At 36.7% G+C, this 20,086-nt stretch overlaps 1 protein-coding gene across 1 annotated transcript in view; it reads left to right on the plus strand.

Annotated features, from left to right (window-relative positions):
* Positions 1-457: 457 nt before the first annotated feature.
* PIG-S (phosphatidylinositol glycan anchor biosynthesis class S) overlaps positions 458-20,086 on the plus strand; it is a 75,510-nt gene continuing 55,881 nt past the window's right edge. The window contains exons 1-5 of the mRNA XM_081768142.1: positions 458-619; positions 6,562-6,792; positions 7,889-8,104; positions 11,661-11,879; positions 16,408-16,590. Of these exons, the coding sequence (XP_081624268.1) occupies positions 565-619; positions 6,562-6,792; positions 7,889-8,104; positions 11,661-11,879; positions 16,408-16,590 (904 nt within the window). The 5' untranslated portion in view covers positions 458-564. The remainder of the gene's footprint in view (positions 620-6,561; positions 6,793-7,888; positions 8,105-11,660; positions 11,880-16,407; positions 16,591-20,086) is intronic.

Below are 20,086 nucleotides of genomic sequence, written 5' to 3' on the forward strand. Positions count from 1 at the left end.
TGCTTCTGTATTGAAGCACATCTTAGTTGTTTATCCTAACAAGTAATTATTATATTTAGTGATATCTTTTATGTGTGTGATCTCCTATGCATTTTTATCCGTGTCAGATCTGCTGATAGGGATATATCCTAATTTATAAGATCGTTGAGCAAAAAGAGAATTTAACCAAATGCGAATTCCCATGTTATCTAAAATGAGGGATGCGATTTTTACCTGTGAATGACGACTGGTAAACTGTTAGGCAAATTAACGAGTAAATCAAACAAGAAGTTCATTGTTTTCGTTTGGAATTTTCAGCTAGCACGACAATCTATATTTAATCAAAGGATTCTCGAAATCATGTGAAGTTTAAGTATTGCTATGCTTCTTTTTAGAGTAACCTACAATACCGCTCAGAGGAGATATATCAGAGGGCCAATGTTTCATCTTTGAAGAAGAAGAAGACAAATCGTTTCTCTTTTGTTTTCCTGTATGTGAATTTTCCTTTGCACTAGCAGTTAACGAGCAATGAGTAAAAGGAAAATAGCAAGTTGATAATAAGTATATACTTAAAACTTGCTCAGTATGGGTGGTAAACAAGAACAAAACAAAGGCACAGAGAATGATAATTCAGAAGAGGGTGAGTTCAATAATCCCTATGTTTTTACTATCTTGCTATTTTTACCGTATCCGTATCGCATTCAATTCAACGAAAGTAATACACTTGTACTTCGGCCAAATACACAGGACCGTTCAGGTTAAACTTAAAGGCAACACTAGAAATAATAGTTCACAATTTATATTGTTGCTGATTAAAAATATTGGATACTACTACTATTATTATTATTATTATTATTATTATTATTATTATTATTATTATTATTATTATTATTATTATTATTTAAAATGTGTTAATTCTTAGAGGAAGAGTAATGTTTAAGGATTTGTTTATGTATGTGACAAACATGTAGATCAATCTTAAATATAGAATAGCGTTGAAAATTGTGGTTCCATACCAGGGGCTTATCCATGACGGACTTCTGAAGGGGGAGGGGGTTGTAATACTGCTACTTAGAGCTACTTTTAAGAGCTCCAAACTCTGGGATGGGTTTTATTTGTATATAAAATAAAGTTACCTCTTCTGGAGGGGGCTGATCGCTTTCCTGGATCCGCCCCTGTTCCGTACTATGCAATTGTAATGCAAAGCTAGCTTGTAGTGACCGCCTAGCACAAATTGGTGAGTGTGTTTTGCAATTCTCTTCTTGTACGAGTTTACCAACATCGCTAATGCGCCTGTCTCGGTGCAGGTGCAGAATAATGAGTCAAAATCAGGGTGGAAAAAAAATCATGATTTTTATTTAAATCAAATCCTTCTCCTCGTATAATACAAGTCGCAAACTGAAGAAGAAACATTAGGAATTATTATTAAATGTCAATTATGCCATTGAAGTAAAAGTATTGGGGTTGAATTTTGAATTAATTCCTAATCGCTAACCTATTTCAATCCCAAACAATGTTTCTTAAGCATTAAAGAAAAAGTACAGCAATATTTATCAACATGACACTTTTCTTTTCACTAAAGTTACTGATATTTGGCAGGGACATATTTTTAAAAACTCGGAACTAGCTAGTGGCACGAAATACATATAAAGTACATAAACTTCGCCTAAAATTAAGTAACTAACTCTATGCTCTATGGAACCCGGAGGTCCAATGCCACATTCACAAAAGCTCTGACTTCTATCCTTAGTCAACTGAATCCAGTTTCTACTTTGTATTCCTATTTCTGCTAAATCAATCTTAATATTGTCCTCTCATCTGTGTCTAGATCTTCCTAATGGTCTTTTTCCATTGGTTTTCTACTTAAGACTTTGGAAGTGTTCCTACTTTCTTCCATCCTGGCTACATGACCTGCCCACCTGAGTCTCCTAGACTAGATGACCCCAACAATGTTTGGTAAACCGTATGAATTATGTAATTTCTCGTTATGAAGTTTCCGCCATTCTCGTTCCTCTTGGGTCCGAATATTCATCTCAGGATCTTATTCTCAAATACTTTCAGTCTATGCTCTTCCCTCATTGTAAGCGACCATACTTCGCAACCATACAGAACAACAGGCATGATTACCGTTTTATGTATTTTAAGCTTCAAATTCCTGTACAGAATTCGCGACGACAAGAGATTTTGAACTGAATAATAACACGAATTCCCTGCTTTCAGTTGACATTTATTTCCTTCGTAAATATCGTTTTCGTCTGTTAATATTTATCCTAGATATTTGAAAGTATTCACTTTATCAAAAGTATTATTTGATATTTTAACGCATCCAAAATTTGCCGCACTACGATTCCGAGGAACTTCTATGTATTTAGTACATAAATTTCGACGAAAATTTTAATTGTCTTTTATTTTATTTTTATTTTGTTTTGGAGGGGGGATCGGACCCCTCTAAATACGCCCCTATTACCTGGAAACAAAGAAATAGACGTGAACACAAAATAATTTTCGTCTTAAATGCCCATGGTGGTTTCCCCGTTGGAATAGTTAACGATTTAAAAACCGTATGTTACGAAGAGAAGGAAGTAGGTTCAAAACGGGATTTTTCCTAATCATCCTCTGCATGATACTCGTTTTCATATTGCGCTTACACACATTTGAGTCTCATTGTATTATGATTATCATCTTCCATAATCGAAATAATAGAACAGAAACGGGATTTTACTTATCTTCACTTTAAATTAATTTAATTCGGAATTTGATTGAAATCAACGATTTTTATTTAAAAAATCAAGTGATTTAAATCTTGATTAAAATCGTGATTTAAGTCAGATTGATTAAAATCGTGATTTAAATCAGACTGATTTAAATCAATCCACCCTGGTCAAAATACCGGTAATCCCTTTCCTTGCTTCAAATAATTCTCTAAGATGTTCTGGACTGGTGTTACCCTAGCGCATTCCCAAGTATACAAACTGGAAGTATACGTGCAAACTGTTAAACTTCCCTTTGTAGGTATGGATGGCATTTAGTATCTACCCAACTTGTATCATGGTTGGGGGCGCGGTGGCTCAGTGTTAGAGCGTTCACCTCTGGTGCTTGGGGTCCCGGGTTCGATCCCAGTCCCCGCCAAGTGAACTTTGTGGTGGACAAACACCGTGTACATGGGTTTTCTCAGGGTTCTCCCGTTTCCTCCCACTTTCTTCATTCCACCATTTCATTCATCACTCATCATCACCGTCTCCTTTAGCCTAACCGGCATAACGTGGGACGTAAAACTCAAAGATTTCATTTCATTTTTTTTCGTATCATGGTTCCAGAACCGAGTACCTTGTTTTTGTTTAAATTGTGATAAGTATACACACAAGGGCCCTGGAGGCTTCTAACTTCCTTCGCTAGCTGTCCCTAGCTCAGCTGTATTTTGTAAAGTAAGTAACACACTGTAAATATTATATGTGCAAGATTGTAAATATCAGCCCAAGGTATTAATACGCGTCCAACGTACGCCATCTAAACTACTGTGCAAGAAACACATACCAGCTTGTGTTACTTGACCACTAAAATGAGAATACTATCTAACCGAATCAAGGTAGGCGCGCAACAGGGAAGCCCGAGTAGGGGGTGTCCGTAAAGAGCAGGTGCTTCAGGGTCGGAGAGTATGCGCATAAACAAAAACAATAATAATAAAATAATATTGCATAAAATTACGTATTTTAGAGTACTTGTAATGGTTTACTAGTACATTTGTAATGGTTTACTAGTGCATTTGTAATGGTTTACACTAGTAATTCAATACTTGTAAACATAAAATGCAGATTTGTTACATCCACCATGCAGAAATACTCCGCCAGAGGAAATAAATATCCTAGACAACCCTTCTTCATGTGTAATCATTCATTTTAACCGTAAAATTACTCAGCTTCGTCTTGCCTTGTACCGGATAGATATAAAGCAGCTTGTACTTACAACATAGTACAGATCACTGGTGGTTTTTCACACTTGTTTTTCTAACGTGTGAGTTTGAAAGTAGGGCCTATATTTATGGTATATTATAAATCTATACACAGTTGGTGGGCAAGTGCCAAAAAAATAAAAGTCTCGAGGCATTAAAAGATAATTAGTGAAAGAAACTTAATTATTCAAAAATTAGTTTTAGTGTCACCGTTATGTTTCCATGCGCCCCCCCCCCCTCCAGAAAAAAAAAACTCTCTCTACCGTTTTGCCAAAGCTTAGCACTGGCCGCTAAAATATTGTACATAGGCCTATATTTGGTAGAAGTCAAGTTGAGGCTAGAAATACAGTTTTGTTTTTCATTTGACAGCTAATGCCTTGAAAAGATTTCATTACATTATGATAGAAGCTTTCATATACATTGCGTTATACATCGCTTGAAATAGTACATAATCTTTTATCATTATTATTTTTACACTATTATATATTGTATCTCTTGAATTCGGACGTATAGAGGATTTGGTCTACTATTTCCTCGTATTTTTCAGATAATAGGAGTTTTAATTCAATATCATAGGCGTTCTGTAATATAGAAACTGGGTTACAATAGACGCTATGGATTACATATTATTAAAATTTTACCTTGTATCCCAATCGGTGCTCCCATTTATGATTTCACTTTTCGCTCTATTTCGGTTCGTTCTGTGGCCATGTAACGTTTCTATAAAATGTAAACAGGAATATAACTTAAAAAAAAAAAAAAAAAAAGTTTTTAGTCCTGTGAAAGAGAAATAGTCCCAAGTATTCCGAAAACACGTACTATATTAATTCTACATTTTGAAATCCTAAGTGGGAGTATCGGTTCGGGCACAAAGTGAGATTTCAATTTTAAACACTCAGTTGTTCAAGCACAACAGAAGTTGTGCACAGTTCCTGTTGTCTGAGTGTCTGGGCACAAACGTGTGGCTGTTCAGGTACTGGACAAGGAAGCTTAGAGATTAACATATCGGCACGAGAAGCCCGAGACCCGGGTTCAACTATCAGTCCAGCCGTGCACTTTTTTCACCGTGTATATCATTGAACCTTGTATATCGCACGCCCATTTATCATATATAATATTGCAGTGTGACTTGTATTTATGTTTAGATAACTGCAATATTCAGCTTTTGTAAGACATTCTGAAGTGAAGACGAGTTATTCTTTCCCAGCCCGCAGCGATAGAGTTCCAATTTTTAACGATATGTATGACTTTCTTCAAGAGACTCCACTGGAAATATATATATATTTAAGCATTAACCATGGGTTTACCGTGATAATTTTATCGCTAGCCTTGCCGTCAAATACAAAACGCATGTGATTGGTGGAGCTTTGACTTCAAACTATACATCAGGTGTAGCAGAATGAAATTAAACTTGTTACCTTAGATTTGCGTGAAGTTTATGTACTTATTTATATTTTTATCGACTTTTCGACCACTATACTTTTCCTGTGGTTTTCGTCAGGGTGTAGACTTCTATCAAGGGAGCAGGCCGGTAGCCAGCCCAAAAATGTAGGGGTGCCAATCTAACTATATTATAGTTCATTTTCAAGCCTACCGTAAAAATTTTAGGGGGCCCCTGGCCCCCCGTAGACCCCCTCTGGATACGGGCCTGCAAGGGAGAGCGAATCCTTCAGGTTTTCGTAGTTCATCTTCTTTCTTTTTTAGGCTAATAAGTATTTAATTTAGTTGCATAGCTTCAAAATAACTATAAAAACACTGCTTTTCACTTGCTAGCCCATTTTGCCCACTGTTACCAGGACAGTGACAGTAAGTGAAAGGAAGTGTATTTTATATATATATATATATATATATATATATATATATATAGGATACAGGGTTTGAAAAATCTTGTTTGCAAGTACTCGCCAGCCAAAGAATCTACTAGCAAGTCCATTTTACAGTCACAGTGCTTATACAGATAGACAAAAATCTCCTTGTTTATATACGAAGGCTGTCTACGATTTTTTTTTTCTCCACGACAAGGCACGTCTACACACGGGCAAACGTACCCAAGAGCTCTTGGATGGTTTTGGATGGGAGGTGTTCGATCACCCACCGTATACACCCGGATTTAGCGCCGAGCGACTACTACCTCTTGCCAACGATGAACACATGGCTCGCTACACAATGCTTTGATATTGACGCCGAACTGCATATACCGCTGTGGTATTGAAAAACTTGTGCTACGGTATGATATATGCCTTAATTTGCATGGCGATTATGTGGAAAAATTGCTTAAGAGTTTACCTTTCAAATGTATATAATACAATTGGGTTTGTTCATTCTGTTACTTTTTTTTTTCATTTTAAAATATGTTACTTTCACGACAGCCCTCGTACATATAATTATTTCAATTTCATTTATACATACGCCAGTTTAAAATTTTCGCAACGTAGCATGCACTTACTATTTTTTTTGCTCACGTAGCTCTTCTCTGACATTTGTATATGTCTTACCACCGAATGGGATTGTTATCAGTTTACGTCTAATATTATAGGTTCATGCTTAATCATGTTACGTAGGGATTTATGCTTAAAACATACAAACTACTGTATACCATAGTTCTGTACTAATAAAACGTGTTCTCATTTCAGAAGACTCCCGTATTTACGCAGCCATTGGCTTTGCATTCATTTTAATTGTGATTGGCGTTCCGTTATGGTGGAAAACTACAGAAGTATACCGAGTTCCACTGCCATATAACAGAATATCCAACTTGGAAAATATTAAGATCAAATTGACATTAAATGTCACTATAATGGGATATGCTGATGTTCGAGTGGAAAAGTTGAAATCTGATTTGGAGAATATCTTCAAAACTTCAAGTAAGTTACTTTTTTGTTGTTGTTATTCCATTATTTCCATTGTTCAAACTTCAGATTATTTAGGAACAAAATATAAGTCGTTCTCAAACAGTAATAATGTGATAATAATAGTAAGCAAATAATATCAGATATTTTCAAATTTCATTTTGTGGACAAATTATGTGTAATAAACATGATTGTTGTCAGGGTCGACCCTAAGCAATGACATCATTGGCCTCTCCCCCCCCCCTCTCTCCAGGAAGAACAAATCTTAAAAGCCACGATTTTAAGTATGCTACCTATCATAAACAACGAAATATAAGGAAAGAGACAAGCATTCAGAAAGGCCTAAACACTACAAATACTATTTCGTTCTGTCTGTTTTTTTTTTTCTTTAAATAAATAATCTGTTATGCTAATGAGAGATGAAGCAAACACACCTTCAGAAAAAAGATGGTAATCCTTTTTATGAAATTCAGTATCTTGCTTTAACCAAAATATAGCAGTTTGGAATTCAAGTGCAACTAGCTCTTTTATCTTTATTTCTTGATTTTCCTTCTGCATCTGTGTATATATATATATAAAAACTTGTTTTCACCTTCAATGATAAGGAACTTATTTGTGACAAAGACAACCTAGTTTTCATATCAGAACTGTCATAACTACTCTAAATAGAACAGGTGTTCGCTACTGTTTGAGAATTTAGTTTTTGTATTTGACAACATGCTGGAATTTGTTTGACCATTTGCTTTAGCACAGTCCATGTGACCTTAACTAATGCGACCTAAGCATGATCTATGAATGTGGTATTCAAATAGAAGGTCAGCTTAGTAAATTTAACTACCATCATCTTGAAGTCTGTTTTCAACAAGAAATATTTATTTTAAATACTATAGTTATGACAGATTTTGCCGCTCAGTACAAATGCACGTGTTACACATATGGTAGAGCTGGCCTTGATTATTATGGAACTTTGTTACATTGAGAACTCAGCTATTTTTAAACGGCTAGTTTTAAAATAACCATTTCTGAAGAACACCACAATTGAACAATTTTATAGAAATTACCCTTAAAATTGCCTTTCAAATATTTGTTATGTATTATTTGGTCTCTGCAGAACTGTTTAAGGTGAATTTCGAGCCGCATCTTGCAACTCTAGAAGAAAGACAAGCTGTAGGCAGCTGCCAAAGCCTCCAAGATTTGGAGAGCATTCCGTTTCACCCGACAACCCACGGGAGTATTCTGTTGCTGGAAGTCCCTGGTTTCAGTCGCTTCACGTCCAGTGAAGTTGTCGTTGGATTAAGACGGACTGTGTATTTTTCAAGTGAAGCAGGTAAGCATTTGCATCTGAATTCTAAGCTTAATTGGAATAAGTTGTGACCATGTGTTTATAATTTTATACAACTATTAATGAAAAATATCCTACAGGATAACATATAAGTCATGTAAATATTTCTGTTATGTGGCAGCTTGTATAGTAATCAATATGTTTATCATACAGAACAGACGAGAGCGTTTTGTGTCTGATGAAAGACGCAAGTAACTGTGGTTGTTACGAGTCATGTTGCCTTTTCAGTGTATTTTTAGTTTATACGAGGCACCTTCGGGAAGCAACCTTTGATTGGTCGCTGTGCGTGAAGTAGTGGGGCCAGTGCTACTCATCTTTGCACAGACGTGGGCGGTAGATCAGTCTGCATCAAACCGTGTTAGAGTGAAGGTTGTAGTGACCGGCACGTAGCATGGCAGCTTAAGATAACTGCAAAAGCAGACAAATTCCGAACAGCGATCCTATCTTCAGTCATCTTTCCAGTAACCGGCAGTGCTGCCAGCCTTAGGCAATTATTCTAGCATCCAATAACAGCAAGTACAGTCAATCACGGAGGGATTAATACCAGATAAATAAAAATCTTTATAGTAGAAATAATAAAAATGAATTAATATTGACATGTGTGTGTGTGTATTTCTGTCTTAAAATTTATTTTGAGATCGAAGTGCATCATTTCATTCAAAATGATGGCATTTATATTTTAATCCGGGAAAATGCGTAATATGTTAAAATTTTATTACAACTATCCGGAAAAATAACACGATTTAAAATAAATAACACTGTATATCTTTAATTTGATTGTCGTAAAAAAAAAAAAACACCTCCTTTGGGCAGAAAATAACGAAAATTTCACGTCCCTACATTATTCAATACTGTGTAACAAACATAATTCCAGTATGTGAGCGACAATATTTTCGCGTATTTACTAGAATATTGTGGTTGTGTTTTATAGCATACGCATACCTCATAACTCTGAGACACTCTAACGTACACTCTGCAGTGCAAAGTAGCTAACTACCCCTGCCAACCCTGCAACAGAATAATGTGGAAACTCGCCTCGGCCAGCACATTCTAACGTTGAGCTGGCATGCTACGTGCCGGTGATTATATCTGATAACTATTTCCACTTTTGTAGTGTCTCAAAGTGTGTGCTGCAATAGAAAACTCCACCAAGTGCGAGGTGCGAGCTGTTATACGTTTTCTTACGGCAAAACATTATTCGGCAGCAGCTATTGATCGGGAACTTTGTGCCGTGTATGGACCAAGTGTGATGAGTGAAGGAGTTGTTCGTGAATCTAAACATTCATGACGAAGAGAGGAGTGGCAGGTCATCAGTAGTCACTGAGGAACTCGTTCAGAAAATTGGTAGAAAAGTTCGTGAAAATCGACGTTTCACAATCTCGGAGCTTTCCGATGAATTTCCATAAATTTCCATGCAAATGATGAAGTGGCTTGGATCTCAGCGCTTCGGTGATGATGCTGAGCTGAAAGATGCAGTCACAGGCGGGAGATTTTTATGCTGATGGAATTTCTAAGCTAGTGCAGGGATATGATAAGGGCTTGAATGTTTATGGAAACTATGTTGAAAAAAAGAGAAAAGAAGTAATTTTCAGATGAATTCTTGTTATTGATTTTGGTGTTTCTTTTATAACCAATCGGAGGTTACTTTCCGAACTGCCCTCGTATTTGTATGAGTTCTAAATTGAGAGATAAAGAAATTTTATATTTTTTTTCTGTTTAACAGTTCCTGTTGATTTTGGTTCATTTGGTACATTTATTTCCAACTGGTTTCTCTTACCCCACAATATATTTTTCAGCGATGTCGCCAGAAGAAGTATAAAGGGAATGGCCACCCCGTGGTAGCTACATCTGTCCCCCTACATCTCATCAGACGTAGGTCAAGTATTATAAAACTATCCTTTTCGCTATTAAAATAAACTTCCCCCCCAAAATTTTTCTGCCACTCCGTTTGCCCCTACCTTCCACGAAAATTAAAGCCGACGCCGTTGCTACTCCTTTTCCCATTCTCAGTGAAGCAACAAGAACCAACACAGTAGTTTGCCTCGGTGCTGAAAAGGATGCTAAACTCCAAACTAACCAATCAGTTTTGTAGAAAATATTGCAAGGATCCATACATCCTCACATACTATAAGCCGCATGTTTTCACTATAAACCGTTTTTTTTTTTTTTTTTTTTTTAACATTATAAACAGTGACAGACGACAGGAAGAAACGAAGAGATACGGAAAGGCACAAGGAAATCCGACAATCCCTCCAGAGGCTTTCCCTCCAAAAAGACGGCTACATATGCCAGCGACGGGACCAAGAGACGACAGGACGAAACGAAGAGATACGGAAAGCCACGAAGAAATCTGACAATCCCTCCAGAGGCTCTCCCTCCAAAAAGACGGCTATATAAGCCAGCGACGGAACCAAGAAGTTATTAGTACCAGTGCTGAGAATTCACGTACCGAACCCTTCTCCCAAGGTCACCATAGGCTACGGAGAGAGCCTTTAAAAACTATTCCCGGGCCTGTTACGAGCTACGAAGTATAACCTATTCCGACTGAGGCCATTGTGGGCAAAGACAAACATCCTTTCTATCGAAGGCAACATCGTATGGCGGAGGAGATACCTACACCTAGTTTGGCACTGAGAGCCTTTTAGAGTGATCGAATACTTAGACAAAACTCGTAAAAACTCCGTATAATAGTTTATACAGGGTGTTTCAAAACAACACCGACAACATTTGGGAGGATTCCTGTAAAAACTCCGTATAATAGTTTATACAGGGTGTTTCGAAACACCGACAACGTTTGGGAAGTGATTCCTGACACGAAGATAAGACGAAAAGTATAGACCAACCTGGGTGCACAAATGCTTCTTTTTGGAGTTATAGGCTGCCGAAAACATGAAAAAATTAACTTTAAAGGTCATAAGTCCAAAACTATGGGACCTACCATAGTCGGGTCAATACTTCACTTAAGAACTAATATGTGAATAATCCAAAAATGCATGTTTCAGAATCCTGCGGCACTCACGCAACAATTTTTATAGAGGTAGTTTGGCTATGGGCATGTCACTTGAAGTACTCACCAACTACTTCTATAAAAGTTGTTCCGGAAGTACCTCAGGATTCTGAAACATGTATATTTGGATAGGGTACATACTAATTCCTAAATAAAGTCTTGACCCGACTACGGTAGGTCCCATAGTATTTAAGCTATGGACCTTAAAAGTTTATTTTTTCATGTTTTCGCAGCCTATAACTCGAAAGGAGGCATTTGTGCACCTAGGTTGGTCTATACTTTTCATTTTATCTTGGTGTCAGGAATCACCTCCCAAACATTGTCGGTGTTGTTTTCAAACACCCTGTATAAGACATTTTTTATAATAAAAAGGTGAAAGGTTAAATTCCCGAGTACATTATTTTGCCTCTACCTACAGAACATTGCAATATTCTTTATTTTATTGTTGTCATAGAAAAAATGTTTTAGTTTTATGTCTTACCAAGAAAAAAAAAATTCCTATTTCATTTTCTTAATTTTTAATTGATTTTGCAGGTGCCCTGAAGTTGGCAGGTGTCCTGTCGTCGTGGCTCCTTCAACAAAATTCTGCAGAGCAAATGGTAAACTCAATGATGATGCCAACAAAAGTGGGATTGGACAAAATAGGCCAACGTCGAATGCCTCCCTCCAAAGATTATGATCTACTCTTTACGTTAGTTAATCCGGAACCTGTGAAACTACAAGTACATTGGGACATTCAACAGGCTGTAGCTGGTAATGTTTCTGTTTAATGATTTTGAAAAGGTGTGAGAGGACAGACAGTAATGTAGAAAAAGAACACCAATTTATGTCCTCAGAAATTTTTTTAATACGTGAGTGGATTGGAAAGTTAGTAGCCTGACTTACAAAATTACAAAATGTTTGGAAAAGTTTGTTTTATTTTTCCACGTAGTCCCCCTTGACCGAGATACTACTTTTCCGGTAACGCTTCCATACCACTTTTGAAGAATGTTTCCTCGAGCCCTGTAAAATATCCCAGTACAACACTTTTCACCTCTGCATCCGAAGAAAATAGCTGACCCCCTCCGAAAAAAGATCAAGTTTCTAAATAAGTGAGAGTCCGAGGCGGCCAGATCAGGGGAATAGATCGGGTGCGGCAACAGTTCGAACCCACAGGAATGAATTTCTGCCATGGATTCAAGAGACGTGTGAACGCGCGCATTGTCTTTGTGAAACAACACCTTTCTTTGGAGCATTCCTAGTCTTTTAATTCTGATTTCCTCATGCAAACGTCGCAGAAGGGTGCATTAGTATTCAAAATTTACAGTCTTTTACGTTCTCCAAAAGATCACTCCAAAAAAAGTGATAACATAACCTTGTTTGCCGACAAAACTTGTTTGGCTTCCTGTGGGATAGGAGATCTAGGTCATTTCCGTTGCTTCGATTGTTGTCTTGATTCCGGTGTATGATGGTGTACCATAGTCACAAATCTGCCAATAAACTCCTCCGGATCACTTTCAAACATTTCCAAACAATCACGGAAAAGGGTGAGTCGATTGCGTTTGTGTTCAACTGAAAGCAACTTGGGTACCCATCTCGCGGACACTTTACAAAACTTTAATTCGTTGACGATGTTTTGTGCTCACTCATAGGAAATACTCACAGTCTCAGCTATCTCTCGGATTTTGATTCTGCTGTCATTCAAAATCAGGTCACAAATTTTATTGACATTTTCTGTAGTGATCGACTTTGAAGGTCTGCAACTCCAGTGGTCATCTTCAAAGCTGTTTCTGCCACGCTTAAATTCAGCTATCCTCTTTTTCACCATGGACGAGGGCGCGGATTTTCCTAGTGTCTCTACCGTGTCCATATGAATTTCCTGTGGTGTTAAGCTCTTTTTATACAGGTACTTAATGACAGCTTGATGCTCGATTTTCTCCATGCGGATCGAATACTGCTCTCCCATATAGGCCATGGCTGCACTTACACATCTCTCTAGACTTGAGTCTGTTCTCAGTTTCTTTATTGCAATAGTACGTTTTCGTGTTCCCGCACTTTTCCTAAGGAGGAAATATTGTGATATCTTAATATCCAGACGCCGGAAGTACGCAGAAATAACTCTGATTTGAAGTTTCTTCATAAGATAGTTAATGGGAACCTAAGATCAGAAACCCTAATTCAACAATTACCCTTACGTGTTCCTTCCCACAAAACCCGGAATACCCACCTATTCCATCTGCACGCCCTAGGTTGATAATTATACAGAGGTCTCTTTTTCGCCGAGTACCGAGCTATTACAATAATCTAATTAGTGAGGTGGACATGTTTTCGAACTACCCGGTGTTTGAAAGAGCAATAAAGCGCGTGCTGGCCAAATAATATTACTTGTGCACTCTTTGTTAATATTATTGATATTACTGTTGTTATTTATTTTTACTGGTTTTTTTTTTAAATCCTTTTTCTTTTCCCCCTGCTTGTTAACATTTCCCTGTGTAAAATGGCACAATTATGCTGTATCTGGGAATTTGTTCAATAAATAAATAAATATAAATATGTCGCAAATTTCCGTCACTTCCGCCAACTTAGCGCCTTATAAACTCCTCACTTGAAACAATAGAGAAATGAAATTTTACACAATGACTACCAACCGGATATAGCTACGCGGCTAATGTATACAAACATAAAATAATTGCTTCCTTCGTAGTCAGGCTATGAACTTTCTAATCCACTTCGTATTTGTAATAGTACGTGTTCAAGTGTGCCAGGTACTAACTACGTTCAAGTGAGTAGTTTAGTGCTTGTTTGTTAGTAGATACGGTTGAATACTCGCTCCGTTGATGAGGTCGAATAGTACGACAAATTTTAAGTTTTTTTTTTTTTTTTTTTTCCAGGACATAAAATGATGTTTCTATTCCTATGTTAGATAATGTTTGTATTTTTGTGCAGATTTAGCAATATTTTTTCCAGAATTAGGGGTAAAACCATGATTAAGGTTGAACGCAAGAATGGCTGTTATCGTATGCAGTGAAAGAAAGAAAAAATTGAATATATCCATTCATATTATGTAAAATATCCTCCCAACTTTAACTAAGATAAATTCTGCCACTGTTTGGATAAGATTTATATATATATATATATATATATATATATATATATATATATATGCCCTGGGAATCCTAATTAGATTATTACTTTGCTGGTATAATTTCTGCAACCAAACATGTTGCCTCTCACTGCCACACAAAACCTGAAGCACATAGGTTCACAAAGATTATTACATGTTATTCAAATAAGTCCTTGTCAATGGAAATACTAATATCAACTTTTTTCTAACTCTTGGCGATGAACTACACGCTCTAACTAATTAACTGTATGGTCTATAGAACCCGGAGGTTCAATGCCACATTGACAATGCTCCATTGACTTCTATCTTTAGCCAACTGGATCCAGTTTCTACATCGTATTCGTATTTCTGCGAAATCCGTCGTAATATTGTCCTCCCATGTACGCCTAGGTCTTCCTAATGGACGTTTTGCGATTGGTCTTCCAGTTAAAACTGAAAGCGTTCCTACTTCCTACCATCCTGGCTACATGACCTGCCTACCTGAGCCTCATAGATTCAGTGAACAATGTTTGGTAAACGGTATAAATTATGTAGTTCCTCCTTATGAGGTTTCTTCCATTTCCCATTCCCGTTCCTCTTGGGTCCAAATATTCTTTTCAGGTACTTGTTCTCAAATATTTTCAGACTACTCTCTTTCCTCAGAGTAAGCGACATGAACTACACACTAGCTTAATAATAATAATAATAATAATAATAATAATAATAATAATAATAATAATAATAATAATAATAATAATAATAATAATAATAATAATAATGTGATAGGAAGTTTTTAAATGAAATGAAATTAAGTGAAGTATGTAGTTTAACGTCGCACGCCCTTTACGTTAAAGGAGGCGTACGAATGCTGAATGTGAATGATATGAAAGAATTATTAGAATGAGAATTTTGGGGGAACGGGAGAATCCCAAGAAAACCCTCAAGACAACATGTTGTCCATCATAAATTCGTTTGGGTGGGAGGCCCGGGTTCGATTCCCGTCGGGAGCTCATGTGGTTCGGATTCCACGTTAATCAGTAGATCCACGTCTCATATAGCCTCGCTGCTGAACGGGACGTTAAACTCAAAATCAAATTAAGTCAAATTCGTTTGGGACAACTATGGACCCCCTCGCACCAGATTTGAGCTCTCCAAACTAAAAGTTTTCAAATTATGAGCTAGTGTGTATCGCAAATCACCAGCAGTTGAAAAAAAAAAAAAAAAAAAAAAAGATATTGTTTATATTAGTATTTCCTTTCGTAAGAATTAAATAAAATAACATATTAATCTTAGTGAAGCTTACGTACTTCAGTAAGTGCTTGGCAGTCAGTGACAACAGAATTGGTTGCCGAAATTGTATCTGAAAATTAATAAGACTGTTCTAGAATGATTTTCGGAAACTGTTAACGTTTTCTTTATGTTTTTGACCCTTGAAATCCAAAAATGTAGTTAATTTTGCTTTGTCACGTACAATTTTCTTAAAATAGAGGAGAGGGGGAGAAGATAATAAGTCTTACAAATGTATATTTTTGAAGAAGTAGTGATTATAATTATAAAAAGATTTTATGGGTATAATTTCCTTGTGTTTGTCTTTGAATTTGAAGTAAAACATGCACAGTTATTTACTCTTCCACCATGGAAACATATGTATAGTATCTGGTAGCACTGAATCATGTCACGAGTCACGTGCTGTGGATGCAGTAACTAGACAGTGTGCTTGCGAAAAGTACAGAAAATTGATCCGTCTATATATCGTCTGTTTATATCAAGAGTGGCAAAACTCAAAAATCGCCCTTATTGACTTATGGGCAGAAAATGAAAGCTATTCTTGATGTCTATCTCTGGTAAAAATTTCACAGATGTACTTCCAAAACTGGGCGTTAGAGAGCACTTTTGTCGCTCTTGCGCCTAGTCTTTTTCAATGTGTTTCAAAACTTTCAAACTCTTCTCCTGAAAAGTTGGGAATTTTGAGTTATGTCACTCTTGAAATAAACAGGCGATATGTTTGATTGACGTCTCGCCTACTTTAGGAAATATCACGGATGCCGATGTCTGCCGCCTAATTAATTGAGCGCCTTGAATTGAGTTCGTATTTACATAGGATATGTTGTCAGGGAAATCGACTATTTCTCCCATTTCCTATACAATATTCTTTGTTAATATTGCTTCATTGTTGATATTATATGTTTTAATTTTCAGATCATATATCGCCTTTCTTAGACGAGCTGTCAGTATTAGCAGGTTACACCGTGAAATCTCAAGTGTTGTATTTTGTGACTTTGGACGTGGTAGCAGAAGTACTTGAAAATGAGGTGGGACAGCATTTTGCTTTGGATGAAACTGTGCTTCATCACATAATTACCCCACTTGAAAAGAAATTAGGTAAGTACAGTATGCAGTACAGCCCACTTATAACGAATTTCAAGGGATCAACGCAATGAGTTCTTTATATCCGAACTTCGTTATAAACAAACTCAAGTATTTTTTTCCGAATTATGGAAAAAACAAAGGATTATATAACAAGCAAATACGTTTTTAAAAGAATATACAGCAGTATACCGTTACATCTGAAGATAATTTTATTAATTGCGTTGTTATCTAGCCTAAGGTACATATTGTAGTTCTTTCTACCTGTACAAGTACGATTGCTGGAGTCTGTAATTTCTTCTGAACCGTGCGGCTGCTGCTGTTCGTAGCACCGTCGCGTCGCTTCTACTTCCTAATTAAAAAAAAAAAAAAAAAACTGCGGTGTGTTCCTATCTTTCAGCTGCCGAAAAACGCACCTCACTTTCTTCCCGCGACTAACACAATGAGCTCCAGTGAAATCAAAGATTTATTTTTAATCTCGACCTTGAACTCTGGTGGACGCGCGTTGTTGAAAATATCTGCACTCAGGGCGATTTCTGCTATCATCTTGAGTGGGAGGAGAAGGAGTAACTCATGCCTGGCTTGCAAAGCGACAACAGCTATGAAAACAACTTTTGCGATACCTGAGTTATCCACGAGCAGAAGCAAAGAAAACGTGATCACGTTCTGAAAACTTCGCTATAAGCGGTTTACGATCATTTCTTCTATGTTTTAAATAGGCGATGTGACGGGGATTTAATTTATGTTCAAAACATCCAATAATTCCGCTATTTCCGAGTTTGTTATAAGTGGGCTGCACTGTATAATACATGAAAATAACATTATGATGTTCAACATAATAACATGTCCATAAAAATACGATTATAATTTAAAGCGGTATTACGTCGCTTTTGAATAAGCGTATTTAAATGAAATTGGTTCTTATAGGGTCACATAACTCCTTAAACTTATTCTTTAATAACAACACAATACAACAAAGAAAAGAAATAAATTTACGTTAGCACATTACGGCATAATAGTAGAAAAACATAAAAGCTTCCCAAGTGACCTCCAGCAGAAACAGCAGCTGCCTGCTAAATATCCAACAATGAACGCATATCGACTAATGACAAAGTAAACATGAGTGAATTTTTCTGTGTTTGATCCCGTTCATTTATTGGCATTGTTGTCCATTGTTAACATGCACAAAAATATTTGCATTTGTCTTTCAAATGTGACCAATTTCATTTAAATACGATTATTCAAAGTGACGTAATACCACTTTAAAGTATTATAGTATTTTTATGGACACACTATATATATAGGGTGTTAATGAACTATACCGACAAACTTTAAGAGGTGATTCCTCACACCAAATTAAGAGAAAAACTTCATATGGAGCTATGGGGAAAAGTGCATAGTTTTAGAGCTAAGGCTGTCCAAAATCGCGAAAAATCCAAATTTCAAAGGTCCTATTTCGAATGCGAGAAACTGTGGATGGTGGTCTTTATCAACGTAAAATAAGTCACGCATTCACAATCCAAAAATGCATATTTCATTAATGTTTAATTGGTGTACAGATTATTCCCTGCAGGATGAAATTCCCAGACATGCCGTCAACCGAATTTTGAGATATGCTCTCACTTCATGATTGGTCCAAAGTAGGCAAACCAAAGTGGCTTTGATAGCAGTGAGCATGGGATCCTTTGGCTCGATGTCAGAAGTCTTAAGGATTGTCAGCAGCACAGTCTCTCTTGCTCGGGGAAAACGCATGGTGCGATGTTTTCTTTCACGCTTATAAGTGAAGAAAAAGTGAAATATACCGTGACGAAATACATTGCATCACACGTTATTTAATAATAATAATAATAATAATAAAAAAAAAACCTGCCGTTTCCTAACACTTTAGACTTCCCTCCGAAGTACTGGATGTCGATTGTTGTCAAGGCTCATCTCCTGCCTACTTTGGAGTCTCCTTGAAATCAGGGTATATCTGAAAACTCAATTGAGAGCATATGTGAGAATTACACCCTGTAGGAAATGCCCTGTACACCTTTTGAAAATTGACGAAATATGCACTTTTGGATTGTGTATACTTGGTTTCCTTTACGCTGATAAAGACCACCATGCACAGTTTCTCGAATTCGAAATAGGACCTTTGAAATTTGGCTTTTTCGCAATTTTGGACATTCCTAGCTCTGAAACTATGCACTTTTCACCATAGGTCCATATGAACTTTTTCTCTTATTTTGATGTGAGGAATCACCTCTTACAGTTTGTCGGTATAGTTCATTAACACCCTGTATATATATATATATATATATATATATATATATATATATATATATATATATATATATATATATATATATAGTGTGTCCATAAAAATACTATTATTCAAACATCATAATATTTTCATCTGGTGAGCTAGAGACATTTTTAGGAGCGTGTTATTTGTTCAAAATAAATAAATAAATTATGTTCTCACAAGACAACTATACAAACGTGTTCAAATTATTAGACTTATGCTCAAAAAATGCAATATTGATGTAGGAGTCCTAATTTCAGAGTTCTAGAACATTTAGTTTAATGGCTAAAACACCAATATAGGATCCTTCATTTGTTTACTGTGCAGTTGAAGTGGTAATATCACCGTTGAACAGCAGATGGCATTAGTGCGAGGGTAATTTGGAAAATCTTGTTTCAGTTGTAGATAGCTATTGTAGTTCCTATCAAGAAGTTACAGTCTGAAGTGTTGTAGTTGCTGTCGCAAGAAGTTACGACATTCAAAGCGTTCAGCAGTTCGAATGGGTCAGTTTAAAATGATCGTCACGTGTTTCGTGTATCAATCTTGTATTCTGTGAAGTCCTGTAAGCGCAGCATAATGGGAAAAGCAAAAGATCTTTCTCTGCGTAAAGTGGAAGTTAAAATAATTCTGGTAGAAGAAAGATATACACGGCGACACATTGCTAGTAGAGTTGGCATATAACAAAAATCTGTGAGTAGAATCTTTGTTGGAAAGTGTATGCGAAAACCAAAGCTATCGCTAAGAGGTATCAGAAAACTTAAAAGATTGCTCTGGGAAACAGAATTTCCACTTCTAAGAGACTTAAGCATAAAAATGGCTGAGTATAGCGCAGACATTTGGCCTGAAAGTGTTCGAAGGATTCTTTGTGCCGAAGGAATAAAAGCACGCGGTCAAGAAAGAAGACAAAAATTAGTGTCTACTCCAATCATGGCAAAGAATCGCCTCGAATGGGCACGGGGCCTAGAATATTGGACTGCTGACGATTGGAGAATAGTGTATTTTAGTGACGAATTATGTGTCTTCGTGTGTGATGAATGTTCACAATATGTGCGACGTCGACCTGGGGAGGAATTCAAGATGGAATATCTCTAACAAACCGTGAAGCTTGCTACTTCAGTCATGGTCTGGGATGTGATCTCTGTCTTCGAGCCTGGAAGACTGTATATAGTAGAGAGGAAAATGAAGCATGACCAATACCTACAAGTTCTTCAAGAAGAACTGCTT

Source organism: Thermobia domestica, chromosome 8, assembly GCF_964235325.1.
Source record: "Thermobia domestica chromosome 8, izTheDome1.hap1.1, whole genome shotgun sequence".
Lineage (NCBI taxonomy): Eukaryota > Metazoa > Arthropoda > Insecta > Zygentoma > Lepismatidae > Thermobia > Thermobia domestica.